The sequence below is a fragment of the Phyllostomus hastatus genome, unplaced genomic scaffold (assembly GCF_019186645.2).
Source record: "Phyllostomus hastatus isolate PE091 unplaced genomic scaffold, TTU_PhHast_1.1 phas_contig_40, whole genome shotgun sequence".
Lineage (NCBI taxonomy): Eukaryota > Metazoa > Chordata > Mammalia > Chiroptera > Phyllostomidae > Phyllostomus > Phyllostomus hastatus.
Window position 1 is genome coordinate 10,570,575 of NW_025333872.1, and position 25,929 is coordinate 10,596,503.

The following is a 25,929-nucleotide window of genomic DNA, read 5'->3' on the forward strand; positions in this document are numbered from 1 at the left end:
TAGAATGCCACAAATTGAGACATTACTGTCCTCACACAGTTTTCTTTGGCAGTGTAAAATATACTTGAACCAGTTGCTTTTCGGTTTGCAGAGCAATGTTTAGCCAGATACAGAGCTTTTCATTTCAGGCAAACAGACTCCTCCAAAAACCCCCGCAGGTAACTTTGAAGAGTAAGGCAGCTCTTTAGGTTGATGTGGTAGATTGTACCAAACACCAAAAGGCTTATTACTCCCTGAATCTTAATTTAGGTCAATTTGACTAAAGTCCACAGTGTTTTACATGAAAATATTACTGTGTTTTCTTGTATGTGGGTCCATTGCTTAAATCTTCATAATGCCAATGACAGTGTGGCTTTGGGCAAACCACTAACTGTCATGTTCATTTCCTCATTTGTACAATGGGATATTCACTATGGTCCCTGGGGACGAGCTGATTAACATTTTCTATAGAGCTGATTTATTTTTGGAAGTACCCCATGATGATAAATGCTCCATATACTGGGCACTATTACTTAAAACTAAATGCATTTCTGATGCAAATACACAGCCTTTATAGAGTAATTACAGAGTTGAAAAGGCTTAAGCTTAATAACAGCTCCTTCTTCCAAAGCCCAGTATTTATACTTTTTCTTTCAGCCACAAAATAAAGGAAAAAAAAGAAAAAAAGAAAAACACAAAGACTAGATACAATGAAATTGTCCTTCAAACTAAAATGGACTAGAAGCTAAATGTAAGGCTTGTGAATCAGGTTTTATCTTATTCTCTTATGGTGAAAACATGTGAGCCAACTCTCGGGAGCCGGCCTGGGTCATCGACGTTCTACTCCACTGCCCCCTCCTAGCGCAGGAGCTATAAATCTGAAGGTGGCAGAGACAATGGCTCTCTCTGGAGATACCAGCCTTTTATCCCAGCACTCCATCACCAAACCTCAGCTGGGGAAGGGAGACCAGTCTGAGCTAGCCCATCAGTTCCATGCACCTTGTCCTCACCTTACCACCAAGGAAAAAAGAAAAACCTGCGGAATATTTCAGGAGTATTTACTGAGCAGCCCCTGTGTGCTGCTGTGTCTGCTGGACAGGTAGCCCTTAAGAACTTTTAAGACAAAACTGGCGTAGCTCATAGGATTGAGTGTGGGCTGCGAACCAAAGTGTCGCAGGTTCGATTCCCAGTCAGGGCACATGCCTAGGTTGCAGGCCACAGCCCCCAGCAACTGCACATTGATGTTTCTCTCTCTCTCTCTTTCTCCCCCTCTTCCCTCTCTAAAAATAAATAATTTTTTTAAAATCTAAAAAAAAGATAAACAAATAAACAAACACCATATTTAAAAAAAGACAAAAAGAGTTTATCACCAAAAAAATGCAGTGAAAACTGTAGCAACACCAATGAAGCAAAACTGGATGGGCTTTGAAAATGTTCTTTCTTTAGAAAGAGAGTTTTAGGCAAAACTAAATACAACCAGAGAGGAAAGCAGTAGGATAATTAAAACAAATTGAGATGGTTTCCTCTGGGGGAGGGAGGGGGATGTTAGCGGGCAGGTGCACAGAAGGAACTTCGAAGCTGTTCACAAGGTTCTATTCCTAAGCTGGGTGGTGACAAAAGGGGTCTTCTTTTTATCACTTTATTTGATGTTTACTTTATTATTCCTTTTTAAGTTGTATCTATAACACACATACTTATATTTATATAACATGTATTTTATATACTTTATATATGCACATACTGTTATGTGGGATATGTAATTTTTGAGTGTTGAATTTTATATGAGGAATCTCATGGAGAAAGGTTGGTGTCTAGTTCAAAGTCACCCAGCTAGTTAGCGGTGCCTCTGCTGTGGTTGGTGTCCAGTTCAAAATCAGGCAGCTAGTTAGCGGTGCCTCTGCTGTGGGTAACTGGGAATGCCATGTTGCCCAGGAGCACTGCTCTTCACTGGAATCAGGTTCCAAGCACATGGCCATTCAGTGTGTGTATGAGTGCACTTGGGGCTAGCCGTGGTGTATGTGGCTGTGTTCTAATTAAAACTTTATTTACAGAGAGGTAGTAGTGGGCTGGATACTGTAAGTGCTGTAGTTCACTGACACTTGAAACTATAGCAATTTAAACGGCCAAGCAGTTTACAGCCATCTAGTCAATCGCAAAATCTCATCTTCTATAACCAAGACACTTAAGAGTAAAAGTTTACACTTCACCCTAACCAGAGGGTAAATAGCTTGTAAATCACTCTACTCCCAGATATACAGAGCAGAAATCCAATTAGTGCCATTTTGCCAACCACACCCAAGGAGATGTAGTTAAGGGAATAAATCTCATAAAGATGATGAATATTCTATTGAGATCCTCCCCCATGACCTCCCTTAAAGAGAGGTAGACTATCAAATGACATTCGATTCAGAAAAGCATTTTGTTAAAGGAAAAAATACACACACACACAAACACACACCCCAATGAAAGTTTCCACCCCAATTTGAAATGACAGTAGGTGAAATAGACACCATCTCTGCCCCATCGGAGTCCTAAGAGTTTACCTTTAGATGGGAAACAGTGTTGCATTGACCTGAACTGTTTAGCTAAATGTGATATCAAGTCTTTTTTTTTTTCTTAGACTGAAAAGAAACACAACCTTCAACCCACCGAAGTGCTGACAGACAGAGGCATGGAGCTTAACTTTCCTTTTCCTATGATGTCAGGTCTTGGAGTGCTGAGAATGGCTAAAGTTTCTAAACAAGTTATTGAAGGGGTCAGGGCCAATAAACCGGGGCCTGCACTTTGCCAGGAGGGACGTGGGCTCAGGGGGCCCTGGCCCAGGCAAATGGCTTGTCAATTTCAAGAGGCAAGTAGTGAAAAAAATCATGAACTCTGCATTTACAAGACATGACTCCATGACCTTGGGCAAATGACAAACTCTTAAGATTTCAATGTCCACATCAATAAAATACCACCTCTTATATCTCACAGGGTGGGTACGAATGTTTGTGGAATCAAGTATTAAAACGATCGAGCACAGCACGTCAGTGCATAGTGGTTCTCCCTCCCCTGTCTCTTCCATCCCTGAGTGGACAGTATCACTGGGCAGCTCACCTGAAAGGTGGGAGGAGCTCTACATAGACAGAGGTTTTAACACCAGGATTATAGGTGAGGAACAATGAAGCCAAGCACCAGAATCCTGGATTCCTGTGCTTCCCAGAGCCTCACCAGTAGGTGTTGCGGGGGGCACCATCCACAAAAAGGCAAATGTGAAAACAAAACGCTGCTGCTGTCCCTGTCCAGCGCAGGACCACACAGCAGCAGGCACCGAGGACACCGCCCAGGTCCACTGTGAGGGAGAGAGGCATGCAGTGACCAGTTGGGTGATTGCAGAAGAAACAGCATTTTCCAGTGCATTCTAAAACCCTGAGTTATATACTATCTGGGTGACAACCCTAATGTGAGGCTCTTTCGTTTTTAAACTCAACATGAACTGCAGTATGCAAAAAAGGGTTTCTGCTCTTTTACAGAAGCCTGACCTTTGTAATTGGAAGGTATTATGGCTCTTTGCTTTTGGAGGTAAAATATCTGAGATGACTGCCATCATTAAGAGCCCGTAGGAAAGCCTTCCCTGGACGAGATACGGAGGGCAGTGGCAACGGAGCCAGAGACAGGAAACCAAGGCTGGCTACAGCCTACGGGGCAGCACTCCGGGTTGCATGCTATACAACCTGGCTCCACACGGAAAGGGTGCGTGGAAAAGAAATCTTTTAATTTAAAGAAAGCCTTTTCATAGTATCAAAAGTTCATCATTTAAAAGATCAAAGCATTCCCACAGCATCCCCCATAGTCGTTAAATGTAATGTCAGTTCTCATTATTCTTTCAGAAAGAGAGGTAGAGAGACAAATGAAGAGAAAATTCCCATGGAGCTGATTAACGTACAACCTCCTCCCAGAACAGATGACTCCCCAGTTCTCCCTGTGCTGGTTTCTCCACACACACAGCAGTCTGTGAGACATGCACATGGGGATCAGGAGACATGAGCTCAAGACTACTTCCCTTTTACCACCACCCTGACCCCAGCCACCCGCCGCAGGCATGTAAGCGTGTGCTGTGACCTCAGGCTTACACATGACAGATACATGGGCAAAGATGGACGCAATGTATATTCAGAACAATGTAGGTCAGGTTTGGAAATTTGAATTAAAGCCTGACTTTAGCATTCCTAGAATCGATGTTCTTCCCTATACAATGGTAATTTTCTGACCACCTTCTGCCCAAGCCCCATGTCTGTTTTGATTTACTGTTGTCTCCTGGACCTCCCAGAACCTAGCCCAGGAGAGAAGTAAAATGAATATCTTTGAATAAATGAATGAATGAAAGCCTTTTTTGACATCTCTCCCCTCTTGCCTGAATGCCCCCACCATTTACCATCTCATTAGCCTCTGTAACAAGCCACTAACTACCTGAGCAGCCATATACTGTCACACCTTTGCCAGGGGGCCCTGCCAGATCTCCAGTCTCTATAATAATGACAAGGAAGACCCACACAGTGGTCACCAATGGGTGGAACTTGAGCTTTCTGGCACAGGAACCCACTTCCTGTGCTACAACCCCTCCCTCTGTGGTGCCCTTCTCACTGAGGGCTGTCCACCATATCCACATTAGGGACCAGAGCTCAGCAGGGGCAAAGTTCTCCTGGGTTCTCCCACTGCAGCAAAATCCTCCTGCAGAAATAAGCCATCCAGGCAATAGTCTGTTTGGCCTGGTAACAGAGTAAGTACTCCTAAAAGCAACAGTCTCTGATGCAGATATGTTGTTGCAGTAACGTACATATCAAGGACGGTTAAAAATGGTTATCAACGGGAACCACTCCCAACGCATCACACAGGAAACTGCTTTATCAGCACCAGGAACTTGACATCTTGCTCTGAGTTAAAAGATACTGCTTTCGCCCTGGCTGAAAGTTAGTTGGAGCATCATCTCACACACCAAAAGTCTGTGGCGAGTTCAGTTGCCAATCAGGGCACAGACCGAGGTTGCAGGTTCAGTCCCCCAGTTGAGGCACATACAGGAGGCAACCGATGTGTCTCACTCACAGCTGTTTCTCTCTCTCCTCTCTCTCCCCTCCAAAATCAGTAAATATATCCTCAGGTGAGGATTAAAAAAAAGTAATTGCTTTCTTGTCAAAGGTTCAATGGACACTCATTGTAAACTTAGATGAATCTCAAGAGATACTAAAAAGCACTGTGCAAAGGTCTCATGAGGTTAATGGGTGGAATGTTTACCAATGACAAACGCTACCAAAACAGCAGACGATTTTCCAGATGGAAGGAATAGATATCACTGAGGCTGTGAGAAAAACTAATAATCCTTTCTTTCATTCCACAGGGCAAAACAAAACCCACAAAACTAAAAATGCCTCCCTCGTCCTGTCTCAGTTAGTGTTTGAAGCTGCTCATTTATTCACTCAGCCAAAGTGTAGTGAGCACTTCCTCTGTTCCAGACACCGTTCTGGGCACCGGGGACATGGCAGTGAGCAAAGCAAAACAAAATCCTTTCCTTGTGAAACCTGCATTCATTCCAGGGAGAATAATGGAAATAAGTAATAAAATACTTAGTGTGTTAGATAGTGAGGTGTGCTAAGAAGAAAATTTAGAGTGGGGAACTAGAGAGGAGGGGGCAGGGCTCAGGTTTTAGATACAGGGTCTTTTCCCCCATGTCTAAGAGAAGGCCTCACTGATGTTGAACTTTCCAATTGAGAGCTGAAGGAGGTAAGGGAGGAAGCCCTGCAGATATCCGGGGGAAGGCAAGCCCAGGAAGAGGGAACAGCAGGCGCAATGGACAGAATGATGTTGGCACAAACAAGGAGAACAGGAGGCTGGTGCCAGTGAGCAGGGGAAAGACGTGGGAGTCAGACCGAGAGAACCGCAGAGCGGGGAGTGCGGTCACACTGGGCCATCAAGGCTGCAACTCTGAGTGTAGTGAAAGTCACTGGAGATTCCGACCAGAGAATGACATGGTCTGACTTACTCTGGCTCAATTCCCAGTCAGGGCACGTGACGGGGTTGCTCCGTCAAGCAGGCAGGAGGATATCTGCATGTCGAGTTCAGGTACAAGACCCAGGCTGAATATATGCATTTGGGAATTACCAACATATAGAGGGTATTTTAAAGCCAGGGGCCATCAAGGGAGGACGAGTGTGCAAGCAGAAAAGTGTTGCATGTCCTGAGCCAGGGACTCGACACTGCTTAGAAGGCAGGTTGAAGAAGAACCAGCCAGGAGCTGAAGAACAGCCAGGAGCTGAAGAAGAAACACCCAGAGAGGGGAGAACCAGCAGATTCAGTGTCCTGGAGGCCAATGGAAGGAAATGTTTCAAAGAAAAGGGAACAAAGGTACCAAATGCTGCCCATGAGCCAAGCAGAGGAAACCTGAGAACTGAACAACACAGCTGACATCACAGTTGAAATCTTGTGGTCACACTCTATGGAAAAGAGGCAAGAATGCGACGGGCTTTCACCGACTCTAAGATGTCTGAACGCATATTTGAATTACAGCCTTTTCACGCTTGGCTGCAGCGGGGCTTCCTCAGTGGTGTATCAATAATGGTGTGCCTCATACTCAATGGCGACTTAGATTTTATGAAATAGAATATGAATAAAGTTTCTTTTTAATTTATAAACTTGAACCCACTTATTTTTTTAAATTCAACATGCCATCAACACTCCTAATAAACATGTGGAATTCTGTACACACACTGCAATGTTTACAACCAACTGGTCATGAAACATGATCAACAGAATTCTAGAAACTCCTCATCCTCTGCAAAATCTGCATGCATAATACCTCACCAGGTTGCCTCGAGGACACTAATTTTTAAGGATTTTATTTGCATTTTAGCCTTAGGTGGGGAAAACACTGATTTGCTTTTTAATATCCCAAATAGCTTAAATTCAAATGCTGGTAGACAAATTATAAAATGAAATATACATCTAAAAAACAAATACCTTTCTTCTAAAGCCCAGAGGAAGATGCCATTGGTGGGTGGGCCTAGGGAAAAGAGCAGCCTCCACCACCCCCCAGAGCAAAGGCCACGTCAGCTGCTTTCTCTCTAGCCAGCCACACTGCATGAGATAATGCTTTCAAATAAATTTTTTTATCCTTACCCGAGGACATTTTCATTGCTTTTAGAGAAAGAAGAAGGGAGAGAAACATCAATGTGGGAGAGAAGCATTGATCGGTTGCCTCCCATACACGCCTGGGGATTGAACCCACAACCTAGCTATATACCTTGACTGGGAATTGAACCCACAACCCTTCCTTTAGGGGAGGGTGCTCCAACCAACTGAGCCACACCAGCCAGGGCAAGATAATGCTTTTTAAGCTATAGCAGTAAGGCTTTTTCTCCTGCAACAGTTCTGTGTGCTTCATAATCCTCCAACATCCAGAGGTAAAACAAAAAGGTGCTGTCTGCTGGCAATGACTTTACTGGAAGCAAAGTTGGAAAAGGCAGAGGTGGGGTGTGGGTAAAAACAGCCCACCTCTTTCTTCCACTGCGAAGTGACTGTGGCTGGGACAGCGCTGGGGCAAGTGCTAGGACACAGCAGCCTCTTAGAGGGAATAATCTGCTCCCTTCAGCCTGGCTTCCTGGTGTTTACACTTCGAGTCTACTTCCCATAGGAAATTTGGGCTGACAGACAGGATGACTGTCTGGGATTTTTAGTCAAGGAGTCTTCTGGCGGAGGGGGATGGCTTCTACGGTTCTAGCTGCTGCTGCTGCCTGGTGCTGAGAAAAGCAAGTTCAACAGATGTGAGCTCAGTTAGCAGGGCTCCACCACCTCTGACTTCTTTGAAAGAGCCCTTATTCTAAAAAAATAGCTCTCAGACCTTCAGTCATTGGATATTTGGCTTTTTCGTCTCAAGCAATCCCGGAAAAAAAGTAGGGAATCACAGCGACCTCTACAGAGGAACACTCCTTATTGATGACAATTTTGTAGCTGTTTCATTTCAGAACAAGCTGGGTTTTGTTACTAAGGAAAATAATTTTTCTTGATTGAATGTGGTAAAAAAATAATAATAAACCACAGAACCTGGAAATTTCTAACCTGGAAATATAAAAATCTGGGTTTTTATAAATCCAGATTCTAAGAATCAAGGGATAGTACGTAGAGTCAGACTGGTGCCCAAGGTTAAAGTCTGCACAGCCACTTTCCAGGTGTGTGAACTCAGGCAAGTTATTCTCTGTACCTGTGTCCTCCATTTATGAAATGGGGATGGTGATGATAATGGCCTACCTCATACGTTAAGAAAATTAAGTTAATCTTTAAAAATGCTTAGAACCAGATATGGTACTTATTAAGCATGATAAAGGTATTTGTTAAAGAAAACTAAACAATGAAAATTTCATGGGAGCAGAAACCTTTCTTATGAGGTTAGAAAAATATATTAGTAATCATGATTTATGTCATTTCTGCACCCCCCAAATCACCTTGTGCTCTGTGTCGGTGGGAGCAAACACCCCATGACCTCACTTTAGAAAAAATAATGAAGGGAAGAAGTACTTATTGTCAAGTTCCTAGCACACTTCATTTGCTCTTCATTTCTAAACACTGCATATGGCAGTTTTAATAAGTCAGATGAAATGGGTTTTTTTAGTCATTCCTGAAACCAGATTGAAGAGTCTGTTCATACTGTTCAAATATATCCAAGGCACAGCTTCCAGGGACTCAACATCTATCACCTAAGCAACCACTGCAAACTCAAGTTGTTTTCTTGAATACAAAATTTTTTGTATATTTTTACAAAAAAAAATCACATTCTACTCCAATAATTGGACTGCATCTTACTGCTTAGTCTGGGAAGAGGACAAAGTCTGCAGAGTTGATAATGTAGAAGATGCATTTCCTTCACAGCCCCCAATAAAAAAGTTCTTCCACACCTTGGCCAATCCTAAAGGAGGAGCCACAAGTTAAGAGGAAGAGGAAGAGGAAAAGGGAACGTTCTTCTTGAACCTGTTTTTGGGATTCATAAGGACGAAACAGGGAACGAGACTGTTACCAGGTAAACCCTAAAGACAACAGACAAGAAGGGATGTGTTTGTGTTGTTAACTAGGTAAGTTGAGATGATGTCATGTTTTGCTTTGACTGAGCAGGGAGTTGTGGATAGGGGACAGGATGAAAGAAATAAAATATATGTCACCAGGAACTTGGGGTCTAAAATATAGCTTGGTTCGAGGAAAGTGTCTGAACCTTTTAGATAAAGTGCTCTAAGCAAACTTCGTCCTGGCTCTTCCTCTGTCTTGTTTCCCCTAAGAACAGCTCTGACATACAGATTAGGACATCAAAGTTATGCAAATAAGAGGTTCAACCACCAAACCAACTGCTCTGTACTTTAAATTTGTCTTTGGGTTTCCAGCTTGAGATATGGTAAGTGTTTGGTTGTGAGTTGTTTTCAGCTTCACGTTTCAATTTTTGCATCACTGAAGCATAAGACTTTAGAATGGAGTGAGACGTTAGACATACTTGAATCCAAGAGCTACACCATACCGGTGAGCAAAACCAGGCCACCAGGTCCTTCCCTCTCCCAGCCAGCACTGCCCCCCTCCACCTGTCTCCTACTGAGGTTTCCATTCCCTGCCCCCGACCCCGTGCTTCCCCACTCCCAGTTCCCCAGGCTGCACCATCACCTCAGCACATGCTCCTCACCCTGCAGGAGCAGGCCAAGTGGGCAAAGGTCCTTCCTTTCACCCTCTAGAACGCTGAGAATCAGACTACATGTGACACACTGTCATTTTCCAGTTTCTTTTGTACCAGGCAACCGGCCTTTAAGGTATTTTATGGCCAAAGTTCCCAGTGTAGATGTTTTCTCTGCAGCCACTTCTCCTGGTCCATATGACTCATTAAATTTGACCCTTAATAGATTCCTACTTGGTTGAATTAGATATAGTTGTTTGTCCCTCTGCCCTGCCCCCAGTTCTCCATGGAGGCTTCAGTACAGCTTAACTCTCTGACCTTCTCGTGGGAGGAGAGACAGAAAAGGAAGCTGAGCTAGCAGCTTTACGAGTGTCACATATGATCTCATTCAATGTTCCTAAATAACCCCATGAGACAGACAGGACTTAGGTCCACAGCACAGATGAGAAAACTGAGGAGAGGTTCAGTGGCTTGACGTAGTTATGAAGTTAGAGCTGTTATTGCAAACCCAGGCCAACCTGACTCATCCGCCCTCTTCTTTCACTGCCCCGTGCTGCGTCCCAGTGAGACAGGCCCATAAGCGAGACACGTGGGATAGGGAAACTGAGAGAGATAAACCATCTAGCACTTTACAAGCCATCCAGCAAGTCACAAAGTCCTGTCTTCCCTAACCAAGGAAACTTAAGAATAAATGGTTTACACTGCTTCTCTTCAATCAGAGGGTAATTAACTCATACCACCCTACTCGGGAGAGAGGTAACAAGTCTGAGGGTTGTAGGATGGGCGGAAGAGGGCAGAGGGGGGGAAATTGGGACAACTGTAATAGAATAACAACAAAAAAAATGATTAAAAAAAAGAAATCCAACCAGTACCATTTGTGCCAACCACATGGAAGGACGGAGAAACTTAAGGGAATAAATCTCATTTTAGTGCATCAGCATAAAGCTGATGACTATTCTATTGAGATCTCCCTAAGCTTCTAGCCTTTAAAAGCCTCACACCCAGGCCTTTTTCCCCCATTTCTTTCCCACTGTGCTTTTTCTCCCTCGGTTCCAAGACTTGCAGCTAGGTACTGAGCAGCAGCCGTGCATCCCGGGCTGACCCCACCCCGAGCCTGTCTCCCCCTTTTCTCTGACTTCTCAGTGAACCAACAGCAGCCCCGCCTTGGTTCACCTCCGTCACTGTGTATTTCCCACAGAGCCCAACAAGCCCTGCCTAAGCTCTCGCCTGTTTCTTCTTCTATCCTAAGCCCTTCCTTGTTTTACTGTCCCCAGCTTTAACAAACATACTCTCAAAGTCACCCGGACTCATGTTGTGAAATCTTTCCTGCACGAAATCAAGAACCCACATGCTACCGCCAGCAGGAGGCAGACCCTCTCTGGGCCCTGTTCCTGTCCGGTAGGTGACACTGGGACTAAGTAACATGTTATCACCCTGCCACCTTTTCCAAGCTCCCCCACATACCTGACAGTCCTACTTTGTTGCTTATCACTTAGGGACTGGGAAACAGTTACTACTAAAAGTAAGGTTGAGTACTAATTGCCTTCACAGCTCCCTCCCTCCCTCCCACCTCTGACCCAACCGCAGGACTCCCACAGCTCTCAGCCTAAGGTCCCTCACAAGGCTATTCCACTTCCACTCTGGTTAAACACAGACACCTAAGCATTTCCTAAGGTGCCTCAGCCTTCGAATTACCGGGTTCCTCTCTTCCCACCACCCTGCTCTCTAGTGTTCAGGGCCAAAGTGTTCCACTTTAAAGAAGCTCATCAGATGGAGGTATATCAGCAATCTTTTTGTTGCTGGTTTTCACATTATTTCACAACACTGCTGTCATGGAAGCCTCTCTAGCTCCAAAAAATAACTCCTCTTGACTATATGGCAATTTAGTATAAAGAACCCACCTTACTATATGTTTAAATCCCTAACACCATGTATCATTCTAGGTCCAAAGGATAAAAATCCAATAGGTGAATAGCTTGAAAACAACCCAACCTTGAAAAGGTTAAGTGTGTAGGTAAGGCATGGGTGCTGCAGACGGGTGCCACCCAACAATGATGGCAATGTTCTACATCAGTCCTATCCAATACGGCAGCTACCAGCAGCATGTGGCTATTGAGCACTGAAGCCGTGACTGCCACAACTGAGAAACTGGATTTTTAACTTTAGCTAATTTTAGTTTTAAATTTAATATCTCATGTAATTACCCTATAAGCCAGTACAGCTCCAGACCACCCCTCCTGGAACCCTGTGTTACTGGTCTGCTCTCTAAGAGGTTATAAGCAACGTGGGAAGACAAACCACATACACCGAACACTTAAACAGTGCATGACCATAGAGCTGAAGGAATTAAGGAATAGAACCTTAGAATCTAGTTCTATAGACCGAGGCCTTTGCCCTTTTGCTGCTGCAGGCACAGAGCAGTCTGCTTGAGAAAGTGCCACGGCTGCTTTCACAATCCCTTTTGCAGTCAATTTAAAGGAGATGCTGTCCTTACATATCATGTACTTGAAGTAACTACACAAGAAGGGATTACTGTTCCCGTCAAATGCTTACTGTCTCCCTATGGTTCAGGACTAAGAATGTGCTAATTAGGAACTAAGCCACTTTAAACAAAATAAACCCAGTTCCTTTGTCTCTCACCCTACTTTTCTTCACCGCCTAAAGTCTGAAAGGAAAAGGAAATATGACTGAGCAGACATACTGTGCGTTTTTTGCTCCCTTTATCACCTTGCAGAACCTCCTCCACAAGCATTTTCAGGCACTTTCGACTCCTAATCTGCTTCTCCAACATCTCTTCAGACTCCCTAGGGCAACAGGTTGCTGGGAACCCAACTTCATATTTTTTCCAAATAGTCAGAGGTAAGGGCAAAGAGAGGAGGGGGCGGGGGAAGAGAGAGAAGTGGGGAAGGGAGAGAGGAGGAGAGGAAGAAAGGAAGGAAAGGTCACGAGGAAGGACCGAGGAAGGACCCGTATCAGAAAGAGCAATAAGAGAACAGCAGTTGGTTCTGTTCTCAGCCAACCCCATTCTCAATTGGGACTGGACCATGGTTCTGCGTCTTCCATAGCTCTAAGGACAGACTGGAGTGACTGTTTTGAGATCATTATAGCGGCTGTATGTGGACTCAGTTTCACTACTTTTACTTTTGCGCTCTATGTGACAAAACAAATCAGACAAAATATACTGTTTTCCATGTAACCTTCCAATTAACATGAACTCACATTAATCTTAAGTAAAATTCAACATGTTGGAACCCCACTCACCCTGTAACATTGGGGTTATACTGCAAAAAGAAATAGTTTTATTTAAACAACAAAAACATAAATTAAGAATTCGCAACAGACTTACATCTTAATGACACTTGAATCCAGCAATAAAAAACTCTTAAAAAGATTTTTGTGTATGAAAATCCTGAAGGGACTTCCAATGCCTTTTGCCGAAATAGACACATTGCGAGAAGCCACACTCCAACCCACATCTACTAAACGTAATAGTGGCTCTGGCTTCACAAAGGAAGGAACAGATAAAAAAGCACAGCACCCTCAGTCTCCCATCCTCCTGGCCACATAGGGTCTCATCTCGGACTTCCATTACTAGGATTCCGTGACAGTAGGATTGCAGTTTTGTGGAGTTCCCCTTTAAAAACCGTAAGTCTGTGGTAGGCAGAGAGGAGTGAATAGAGCCAAAGAAAGAGGTTCTTGTTGCGGAGAAAGACAGGAGTCCATGGCCTGGCTTCAGAGCGCTGAGGGTCTACGGTGCGTGGGAGCAGGGCCTGCCCTGCGTAAGGCAGGCAGGCATCAGTGAGGTTCTACATGATCTCTTAGAGAGAACACCCAGGGCTTGCAGTTTTATCCCCTCTCATCCCCACAAATGGACAAGGACCAGAAAAAGATCTTATTATAGAGATTATCTGCTGCCCAGAACTCAATGCAATCAGAACAAGATGTTGTTTCTACAGGCCTCCGCAAGCACCTGGAATGCTTTTCACTAAACAGAACCTCTCTTTGTGATGGGATTTTACCTGGTTGAACCTTTGAGAGCAGAAATTTAAGGGGGGAAATAGACCTTCTTTAGAAAAATACTTTAAATATAAACTCCCAATGAAAAAACCTGGGAGGAGGGGCTTTAAACTTTTGGAAAAGACAGAGGTACCTGAATGAGACTATGTTAGTCCCTCCTTCTCCTCAGAGAATTCATTCCAAGACACTCAGTGGGTGCCTGAAACTGCAGACAGCACCAAACCTACATACACTTACTATGTGTATACATACATACCTATGATACATACCCATGATAAAGTTTAATTTACAAATTGGGCCCAATAAGAGATTACCAACAACAGTAATAAAATAGAACAATTATAACAATATCCTGTAATAAAAGTTATGAGAATCTGATCTCTCTCTCAGCAAATTAGCACAAACTTTTTTCCTTCTTCACAATTTCACAACAGAAGTTTTATTCTTACCATAGATCTCAGCAACCTCAGCATAGAAATTTTTAAATTTCCTTATTAAGTCGAGAGCTTTCATCTTTTCACTTAAACAAAGCACTTTACAACTTCTCTTTGGCATATCCAAATTGCCAGCATCACTACTCTTGCTGTTTGGAGACATTCTTAGGTAGAATAAGTGTTACCTGAACCCAAGCCCTGTGGAATCCCAACGGCCAACCTGATGACTGAGGTGGCTACTACATGGCTACAGAGCAGGTAGGTCTACAGCGCAGAGATGCAGGTCAAAGGGATGATTCACATCCAGGGCCAGAAGGAGCAAAACAGCATGAGATTTCACCACGCTACTCAAAATGGCATACAACTTAGAACTTCTGAATTGTTTATTTCTGGAATTTTCCATTTAATATTTTTAGACCCCGGTTGACCATGGGTAACTGAAACAACTAAGGGGGAACTACTGCATTTGGATTTAGTTGGGAAAACATTTTTCTGAGATACCACTTTCACAGAAAGTATGGTCGGGCTTTGTTCAATTTGGCACTTCCATTCGTTTTAAAAAACTGTATTGTTTGAACAACACAGGCATAGTAGTTTACAGCATTACCATGGTCATAAGAAATCTATAAGCATTGTATACTTTGATAACTCACTGTGTCCTCAAAAATTCTGAAAACTATATTGTGAAAGAGTTCAGAAATACAGCGGACCATAATCTACTCCATAAATTCAACTACTAAAGGAATACAGTCATTCATGCCCTGGCTGGTGTGGCTCAGTGGATTGAGCGCTGGCCTAAGAACCAAAGGGTCACTAGTTCAATTCCCAGTCAGGGCACATGCCTGGGTTGTGGGCCAGGTCCCCAGTAGGGGGTGTGTGGGAGGCAACCACACACTGACGCTTCTCTCCCTCCCTTCTCCTATGTCTATAAATAAACAAAAAATCTTAAAAACAAAAAAAGGAATAGAGTCATTTCTTTAATAAAGTGAATAATGAGAGAGGAGTTTCAAATATTTACATAATCCAGCAGGATGTTCTCTACTACTTTTCCACTAATTAGATGCATCAGAACAAGAGTTCTAACTGGTCATTTTAAAGGCAATTTAAAGAAATATTTGACCCTAGACCAGATCCTATACCAGAGATAAAAATAAAGGGCAGGGAAGAGATCAGAAAAATTATTCTATGGATGTACATATGTGTGTAGGTAGACAATATATCTTGTATACTATATAATAAACTATTCTGTATTATCCATATTTTATCATTTACAAAATCTATTTTTTATATAAAGAGATCATATAAAGCAAAAGGGCAAAATGTTAACCATAGGTCCATCTGGGCACAGGTATACAGGAATTCTTTGTACTATTCTTGCAATTTTTCCACTAAGTTTGAAATTATATCCAAACAAAAAAACCTTTTATTAAAGAGGAGGGGGTTGATGCCGTCCTTGCCCAGCTGGGCTGCCAGTAAGAGACAGTCTCGTCAAGTCTGGGCAGGCTCCATCCCCAGGAGCATGTCTGTCTCAGTCGGATTTTCGCTTGGTTTGATTATTACACAAATCAGCAAAAGGAAGCTGAATGAGCTGCTGCTATTGTTCTTTTCACTTTTTCTAAATTTTTGAATATAAAAGTAGCGCTTATTTTAGAAAATTTGGGGAAAGAAAACTAATGAAGAAGAAAAAATAACGCACACATAAATCTCGCCTATTCCCACCAAACTTGAAGAAACAGCACTGTCATTTCAGCCTATTTTCTTTCGGTCTTTATTCCAAAGTTTTAAGAGAACTGGGGTTATATTACATGACTTGTATAGTCTGGGCTGTTTTTTTTCTTTTCTCTAACCTAATGTAAACAATTTCCTATGAGATCAGTCAAAAATTCATAGAATCTTCAATGTCAATATAATATTCCATATTATAGATAGGCCATAATTTACTTAGTCATTTCCTTAAAACTATCCCTTTGACTGTTTCAAGCACCAATTTATTGTGCATAATGCTGAGTTAAAAGTTTAGGATCTTTGTGCTTAAAAATTTTTTTTGTTCTTCCCGTTTATACCTTTATAATAGATTCCCCCCAAATTTGCTGGGCCAAAGGGTATAAACATTTATAAGACTCAATACAAAAAGTCAAATCATTTTTGTTTTGTTTTGTTTTGTTTTGTTTTCAGAAAGTTAGCCTAACACTTTTACCATTAAGTGACAAGAGGGTACCTAACTAGAATTATCAAAATTGCAGGCTGAAATCTCACTCTAGGATTTAAAGAAAGGGAAGTTACTGCCACAATCTGAAAACTGCCATCCTCACACCGAACAGCTCCTAGCGCAACTTCCGTAAGCTATTTTTGGCCTTCAAAAAAGGAAAAACAAATATTCCAACCCATATCAACACACTGTGTACTAACTACCACGTAGATGTGGGGCCCGGCCTCAAATAGCCACCACCGTATCAGGCTCTGGTGTCTGTAATCTAAAAGACCTCCCTATCCTGGTAGAAATGGGGTCCTAAAAATGTAAGACGGGTGGGGGAAGTACTTGGGCAAAGGATGGGACTCTAAAAACAAGGTTCAGGTTCAAAAAGGCAAACTTAAGACCAGTGGTTTTTTACTTTCTTAGCAACCCAGCCAGGTCAAGGGGGTGCTCTAGTGAGGAGCCAGTCCCATCTGCCCTCAACAAACAGCCAGCCTGGCTCAAGGCTGCAGCCACCTCGAGTGTTGATTGACAAGGCTGCACAAAGTCCCTAAAAGTCCCTTTCAGGTCTCTCATTTTGCAATATGCTCCTTTAAATGTGCCAGGAGAGAAAAGGACAGAGTGGTTATTCTCTCTGAATGCACTACATCAAATGCTGACCACCTCATTTCTCATAACACAACTAGATCAAATAGCACTTAGTGTACAAAACAGATTCCAGAGACTTTGCATTTCCCACTTCTTCAGATACCAGGGACAAGGGAAGAAGAAGAGGCAGGGGATCTGAAAGCAAGGAGAAAAGAAAGCTCACCGTGGCCATTGCAGTAGTAGACCCACTTCTCCCGGGTCTGGGCTGGGGCAATCGATTTCTTCAGCCCTGCCTTCTCCACAATGGCGCTGGGATCCTGCCGGGGCCCCTTTTTCAGAGTCCTTGAGCTTTTCCGGATACTGCACACCACAATCACCACAAGCACCAGCAGCAGGAAAAGCACAATCATCCAGGGCAGATGCTCATTGATATCAAAATGCTTGTGTAGGTTCTGTCTAGGGTGGCCCCTCTTGGCGCCTTTGATGGGTGTGCTGGACTTCCCGCCCCCAGTGGCCTCCATGGACGGCAGCAGCTTCAGGATGTGTCTGTGGTGGGAGCCTTGCTGGTGGTTGACTACCTGGAGGTTTGGGAGGGTCTTGTTCACACCTTCCTCCCACGTTGCTGAGCTTGTGTTGTCAGGGACTGTCCCTTCCTGGGTGCCACTCAGTACCTTTGGTCTAACAGAGGCAGAAGAGTTGGATTCTGTTGAGTTCATGCCTAGAAAAAAAAGAGTAAGGACGGGGGGAAGAGCTTTTCTATATTTGGAGATCTACACATTCCCTCCTCTTCCTGCTCATCTCCAAACCAGGCCCGATAATTAAAGAAGAGATGACCTTTGGAGCTTAAGAACAAATTATATGGCACATTTCCATAAAGATCTTAAAAGCACCTTTATGTAGAAGGTAGAAACTAAGCTTAACAGCTAAACTGGTTCACTTCCTCACGCCAAAACGTAGGGCATTCTCACAGCAGCTTCTCCTGTGCTTCACACCCTGAGCAGACGTATGTGTGTTAAGAACTTTAGTGGACTCTTAATCGTCTTACTAGTTCAAACTTAATTCCTTCATCCTTTTAATTCCTTTATACCACTCCTCTCCCACCTTTCATAACGCAAGGGTAAAACTGAGAATATGGCTGAGATAAAGGAAAAAAGTTCAAACTCAAATCCAAATCTGACCAGTCAAAGAAAGGTTTGGTGAGACAGGTCAGTGAATAAAAAAAGGTAGGACACTTCCTTAGAATACTGTGTTAATAGATTAAATAAGATTTGGCCTGGCAGTTCAGTGGACTTCTTTCAGAGAAGCTTCCACAAGTTGTCTTCATTAACAAGTTGTGAGAGCCAGAGATTTGAGTCCCAAGAAATAGGACCTGGCCTGTATCAACCTTGTCACGTCACCGGAGTTCTCTGAGCCTGTTTCTTCCCTTCAAAACAGCAGCTGTAAAAAGGCCCTGCTTACAGGGTTATCACAAAGATCAAAGACAACCACATGTGATATCACGCTAGAAAGCACAACTCAAGTTGGCTATCATCTCATGAAAGTTATTAAGTTCAACCAAAAGGGATTTGAAAATAAAGACTAAATTTTATATTCTGCCTGAGATTCTAAATGAATTCTGAGGAAAACGGAGATACCTGATGAAGGGCACCAAGCTAGAATCATTTGAAAAAACAATGTTATTTTCCAGATGTGAATGTTAGTTATCTTCAATGTGATACAAATTTGCTTGTTTCCTGAAGTTTCTAACCTATTTTCCCGCCTTTGCCTAACCTTGAATCCAAAATTCATCCTTCCCTTCTACCTGTTTTGTTATCTTCTCCCCTTCTCCCTCCTTTTGACCTTCTCCCTGCATCTATCCAGGGCTGACTCCATGTTGGAAAACTTTTAATCTGGAAGTGACCTCAAACATCTAAATCATTCATTTATTTGACAACTTTGAAACCAAGGCCAGAAGTTCAGTGACTTACCTAAGGCCGTACACTGTCCTTGTTTTACTGGGTTCTTATTTTCTAGCTTGATGTGACCCAGTTCTTAGATATCCGATACCTCTAGCTACTTGAAAACTTCTGAGTCTAAATGTTTCTAAAAGGTCCCAAGAAGCCAGATTTAATTGGCCACAAAATGCAAGTCCCTTCATCAAGGGGTGACTTTGGAATATACAAAATGGAGAAAACATCCTTGGTACAAACCCATTGTACCAAGCCCTTGTCAAATAAAGAACTCAGGAGGTTAAGTTACCTTTGGGAACATCAGTGGAGGAAGGGACTTCATGAGATTCCATGTGCTCGGGGAGTGAAAAGATGGCTGTGCCAGGGGCAGGCGGGGTGGTGCTGGAGGACGGGAGTGCGCCACAGACGTTGTCCGTCTCCTTGGTCCCTGGCTTGATCACCACCAGGTTCTGACCCAGACAGTCTGTGTATGCTTTGCATTTCATCACACTAGAAGGCACATCAGAGAAGGTACCCCGAGCACACTGCTTACACCGCACGTCCTCGGTCTCCGTCCCTTTCTTCCGCACACCCCATCCCACAGGACACACCGTATGGGGAATGCAGGTACCATTAGACTGGAACATGCCAGGTGGGCAAGTGCATTCTCGGTCAGTCAAGGCAGCACAAGGTAATTTCTCAACCATTGGCCATGGGCATGGCTGACTACAGTCATGGCATTTCTCTATGCCATTCTCATGCCGGGTAAAGGTCCCCACAGGGCAACTGCTGCAGACTCGCAGGCTTGTGTTGGTACAGTGCTCAGATACATAGGTTCCTGCCGGACACTTGTCACAGGTTAGCACCTGGCCAGTGGCACGGTCAACGTGGTGATATTTGCCAATGAGATTTGGGGCCTTCTGTTCTGGCTGAGCAGAGGTGGTGCTGAGGAATCCAAGCTGAAAGAAATAAAAAGGGAGGGAGAGGAACAATAATCAAGAAGGTGTTACACAGTAACAGGGAATAAAAGATGGGACAATCCCACCACCACCATTATCATTCCTAGTAAAAATCTGACCATATCTTCCTAACACTAGGCTACTATACAACAGAGAAACAAAGACTCTGATTCCACCCGGGGCTTGACCTCCTAGCTGTGAAGCTTTGGTTTCCTGGCCTGATCAATGCCTCAGCTTCCTTTTCTTCCAAATGTAAAATGAAGCTGACAATATCTCTCAATTATAAAAATCAGTGGAGAATATGAACATGAACGCACTGTGTAGCTTCTATTTAAAATGCTGTATAGAAGTCAAACATCCTAATGCAAGAAGAAAACAACTTGCTGACTACTTAGTTATCTTCCTTTCCCTGACCCAAATGTTAAATCACCATATTCTGATACCAGGACAAAACAACTGAAAAGTAGGTTGGCATCTATCTATTCAAGCTGCTACTTTCACAGCACCAGGTTGCAGTTAAACTAGAGACATGGTGTGATTTTTAATGTTTCATCTATGCAACGCTGTATTTTTTGTTTGCTTGGTTTTGGGTTGCTTGTTTTGCAAAACAGAGTTAGGTCCCTGGCATTCTTAATGTGCTTTAATCAACAGAGCTGATGCTTTTAGATGCGCATCCTATTTGTTCAGCCTCTAAAGGCCACGGTCAGTAGAACTCGGACCTGCAACCTCCCAGGAGCGAGCACAATGCTAGGCTCAGCCAGGGTGCAGTGGGCATTAAATTTAATTCATGCAACAGAAACTTCACCCAGTTGGACAGAATTTTATACTACCTTTTAGAATGAAAACTTGGAAAAAAAGGAAATTATATTTGTGGCACTAAATCCAGAGGTCCTTGGCGGTGGGGGGATGGTTAAGAATACATATTAAAAGAGAGTTTTCTGCATTAATAAAGATTGAGAGGGTCCAACAAGAAAGTTTTCACTGTCTTCTACAAAACGGAGAGAGGTTATGTGTCAAGAAAATAATGGCTACCTCAAATACCAGCTACCCAACAGGGCAAATTCCTTTTCAATTTGTCTCTGTATCAGTAACTGAGAGAATAAAGCAAGAATTTTTTTCAAAATGGTCAGAATTCCTGTCTCCTTAGCACCTTGAAACAACCCAAGGTTCAATTCTCCTCTACCTCAAATATAACTATTTGACTATAAGTATCACCCTTAAAGTCCTTTGCCCTGTCCCAGAGCTCCAGTTAAATGACAATACTGAAAAATTTTCAGTTTATGAGAATATATTCATCTTTTCTTTAATCTAAGACCTCCCCAAAAAAGATAGTTGATGTTCTTGTTAAGATAATTAACTTCATCTTGGACTCAAGAAAAATGATTTGCGGGCCCTGGCTGGCGTAGCTCAGTGGATTGAGTGTGGGCTGCGAACATTCCTGGGTTGCAGGCCATAACCCCCAGCAACCACACATTGATGTTCTTCTCTCTCTCTCTCTATCTCCCTCCCTTCTCTCTCTAAAAATAATAAATAAATAAAAACTTAAAAAAATATAGTTTAAAAAAAAGAAATATAATTTGCTTGATAACTAATTCTGCGGTAACATCCCTTTTCACTTCTGGCTTTTTTTGCACCTTGTCTTACAAAATCAGCCCCAGCCACCCCTTCTAGGCATAGCAGATGCAGCTGATTGAGGAAAGAAAACTCATGACCATCTATCTCCTGGAGCCCAACTGCCATTTGGCAAGTACATGAAGGCACACCTTCTCCCAATCTACCCAACGATAAGGACGCAACCCAAGAGGTTGCAAAAGAGGCTCTGCTCTGTACTTCTCCAAGTTTCTAAGGGCAAAAGCAGCCGTAGAGAGCTACGGTGTTCTGAAGTTTGAAAGATGTATGAATAACCCTGAGGCAGGTTATGACACTTGTGCAAATTATATGAAATCAGAGAACAGAACAGGCAATCTAGCCAGAGAGCAATGGGCAGAGCCAAACATCACTCTGATATGCTACAGACTCAAGGGAGCCTTGAGTCTGGCCCCCTACCCAGGCAGGGAGGCTAGACAGGCAGCGAGACACAGACCCAGGAGGTGGCTCTGAGGAATGAGCACGGGAGGTCACGTGTTCACTGTGTGTGTGTCTGGGTGTGGGGTTAAGCACTGGCTTCCTATGGTTTCATTTTTCTCCCTAGTGTATACATCTCTAAATCTCAAGGTGAGGAATGCTACCACATTCTGCATTGGTCCCAAGATTACTGGGAGGGCTCCAAGCAAGATACAAACCCCACCTCCAAACCCCATTTTACCCATACACTTCCCTACTCATTAAGTGGATTTTCCAGTTCTTTGTTCACTCAGAATAACTGATCAAGTTTCTAATTAAAGCAAAACTTAGGGCTCCTTAAACTGCACCATACTAGGTAACCCACTTAAGACAATATGGCTCTCAAAAATGGACCATTAAATTACCTCATCCTACAAGAGGCAATTCCAGCTCCTACAAACAGAGCTACCACACAACATGCCTCGGCCGTCTCACCTCAGCTGAGCACTAGACACACGATTTGTGTACAAACTAGATACCATGAAAGCACTGGACAACATTTATTAAAGACCTACTATGTGTGTGTAAGAGAACTCTATTCCAGCCCTTATGGTGTTTACCTTCTAAAGGAAGACAGACAGAAACAACTAATTATGTTAGTAATTGCTTAATTAGAATTGAGATTACTGCAGAGAAGGAGAAACAGTGTCCTGTGAGAAAGGGTTTAGCAGGCACTCCCCAGCTCAGAGATACTAGAGAAAAGTTTTGGAGCACTTCTGAAGGATGGAGGAACAGAATGTAAGTCTGGACAGGGTTAGTGGAAGTGGACTGGACAGGGGGAGCCCCGGAACAAAAGTCTGAAGCAGAGGAAGCTCAGCTCAGCAACTAAGAAACTTGCGTGGCTCTACGTCCAGATGCAACACAGTTACACTTGGAGACTTCGCAATTTGATACCAACCCAAAATGCAATGAGAAATCACTACATTCATACTGGAGGTTGGGGATAGAGGCGTACAATCATGTTTATAATAAAAAAGGTGGTCTGGTTGCAGAGTGGACAGTGAAAGTGGTGGGGGAACACAGTAGATGTGCAAACCTTCTTAAAGGTGATGTTGGGGTGATGTAGACGAGGGGTGGAAGCCATGGAAGGAGAAGGCAACAGATATGAGAGGCCAGATCAGCTGCATCTGGGGAATAATTATGAATGAGAGGAGAAAGAGGAAAAAATCAATGGTTTTCAAATTGGACTCAAGAGGGCATAGTACCGAACACATTTCTTGGGGCTGTCCTGTGGGCCAGGAGGGTGCACGTTAGGGCAGGAACAGGACCCAAGCTCCCCATCTCTCCTCAAACACAGTGGCTCTGCTTTGCCAATTGGCTAGGGGCCTTCCAAGTAAGAATTCATTTGAAGGAAGGTTTACTCCCCCTGCTACAAGGCTGAGGGGACTGTCCCCTAGGCTGTTCATCCTCACTGAAACCCTGCCCAGGGAAAGAAGTACCAATGTCCTTTTCCCTTAACAGAGACAGAGGTGACACCTGAGAAAAGTTATTTTCTTAAAGCCTTTTAGTCAGCTGAAGACACATGATCTAAAACTATAGCTTTTTCTGTTAGCCTGGTGGCAACCCTCTGGTTTCCAAGAAAATTAAAATCATATAAAAATCATTCCCAAAGCCAATTCAAAGGGTGAAGCGATGGGTAGTAGGGAGGGTGAGGATCAAGTTCAAAAAACAATATTTAAGAATGTTCCCTATAAGATGTACTGTCAAAACAATTTAGATGATACCTGAAAGCCTCCATTAGGGAAAACACCTGAATCAGGAGACACAATCACTGAAAAGTGAACACCCAAAGCTGCGTCCTACCTGATGAAGAGCCTCCATTCTCTCGTTCGTACAGAGGTGGGGACACTAAATCAGAGCTTCACCAAGGCCTCAGGCCTCATGTGCAGCAACAAAATTACCTGGGAAGCTTTTCAAAAAATCGACAGCCTCAGTCCCATCACCCAGGGTCACATGGTTCTGCAATGGAGCCAGAAATGTGTTTGGTTTTGTTTTTAAGCTTTCTAAATAATTCTGATGCCCCACCAACTTTTGGACCTCCTGAACTAAGGCCAGACTCCTCTGGCTTGAATGTTCTCTGCTCCTGAGAAACACACTGGAAGCAGCCCAGTTCCACTGTCAGAGCCCCTCCTCTGCCTCTTTTCCAACCTGGCACTTGTTGTTGAAATACTGTTCTTGTTTCATTATTTTTTTTATAATAAGCATTCTTATAATAGTTCCAAAAACCACAAAATAGAATAAAATGTTTAAGTATCTGCTCAAATCCACCCATCCCCTGGACAAACTCGCTGTTAATTTCGGTGCAGACCTGCCCTGAGCCCTTACCCGTACACACACTTACATACTTCAGGTTGGCTGCTTCAGTTTCGTCTAAAGGGAACAGGCCATACACACTGTTCTGTGGCTGGGTTGTGTCCCCCTCCTTATGCTGCATCACTGAATCTTTCCATGTCCAAACAGACAGACTGCTTCCTTCTTTAGAATGGTCAAGTTCCCTCAACAGTATGGCTATGCCTTATTGTGGCTACTTCCCTTTGAGGACATGTAGACTGCCTCCTTGTCCCTCTGCCAGTGCAGGCACCCATTTCTCCATACTCTGTATTTCCCTCCTTTGCTCCCCACCCATTTCTCTTTTCTTTCTTTCTCATCCCAAATGACAGCTGCCACCATGTTGCTCTCTGTCTTTTAAGAACTGCTTTCTTCAGGGACAAAAGAAGTCTCCGTACAACCCATAAGTTGGAACCTCTCACTCCTCCTCCTTCCTACTAACATGAGATAGTATTAATAGGATATAGTATTGACTATATCCTATTAATGTATTAATACCAAACACATGTATTAATACCATACATGTGTTTTCAGCCTGTGTGCGGACCGCTCTGAAGTAAAAATAGCTGGACAAAGATTTAGAAAACAGAAGGCCTGTATTATTGTCCACACACTGCTTTAAGATTGTTTGCACCTGGTTTTACCTGCGTGTAAAATTAGCAGGTTGGACTAAGTTCTAGTCAGTTCTAGCCTCTGTGATTGCCAAGTCTTACCTTCTCCATGAAGCCTGTACATTTCCTGGACAACCAGATTCCAATCAGATGAGCAACCATCTAATCACATTTCCTGTTGCTGTTCATCATGTAGGTATCTAATTACATACTGTCTTGTAATATTGTTGATGGCCTCATAAGTGTATATACTTATCTTCCCATAATGATTAGAAGCGGCTCAAGGCCAGGGACAACCGTGAAGATTGCATTTCCTCACTTACTCAACCACTTCAAAATGAAGATCACGAAAATAACTGATAAAGCATCCTCTGAGCCAGAAGTCAGCAAACTAAATCCCACACGCCACTCGTTCTTGTAGGTAAATTCTATTGTAACTCCACCACTCATTTAGCTATTGCCTTCATGCTACAATGGCGAGGCTGAAGAGTTACAAAAGAGACCATATGGCTCGTAAACTTACATATCCATATTTACTATCTGGCACTTTTTTAAAAAATGTCTGCCAATACTTCACTGATCAGTCCAAAGAAAGGCCTGAAAATGCTTGGACCAGAAGCCTCAGGACTCTCCTAGAGCCTAGCAGTGAGTACGGAGTTCTTGGCTTCCTTTCTGACACGCACTCTCTTTCACAGTCTCCAAGTCTGAGACTTTCATCTGTTGCTTCAAACTCTCAATAGTGGTCCACATGACTTAGAAGAAGATGCAAAATCATCCTCTGAAATGCCATCCCTGCCCTCTTCTCCCTCAACTTAAATTAGGTTTCACTGTCTCCCCTCATTCCTTTTATTTTCCCTATGACTTCCATAATTTTGTACTGAGAAATTTTTCCATTAGTTTGTCCTCTTTCCCCTCTGAGCCACAAGGTCCAGGAAGTCAAGGATGGAGTCTGTTTTACATAGTGATGCTGTCAAAGCCGTCAAGGCCAGCACCCAGTTCATGGTGTACCTGACAAGCTTCTGTGGACTAAATGAACGAATGGATCTGCAGACCTGCACTAACCAGGAACAGACGATTAAAAAGTGTGGTGGCAGAGGAGGCTGCTGCACATG

The 25,929-nt window shown here is 43.3% G+C and overlaps 1 protein-coding gene across 1 annotated transcript in view; it reads right to left on the reverse strand.

Annotated features, from left to right (window-relative positions):
• The window catches only part of TNFRSF21 (TNF receptor superfamily member 21), a 63,359-nt gene that overhangs the window by 23,490 nt on the left and 13,940 nt on the right, over nt 1–25,929 (reverse strand). Inside the window, exons 2-3 of the mRNA XM_045842765.1 lie at nt 19,127–19,775; nt 17,112–17,606 (exon numbers count right to left, since the gene is read on the reverse strand). Coding sequence (XP_045698721.1) covers nt 17,112–17,606; nt 19,127–19,775 — 1,144 coding nt within the window. The remainder of the gene's footprint in view (nt 1–17,111; nt 17,607–19,126; nt 19,776–25,929) is intronic.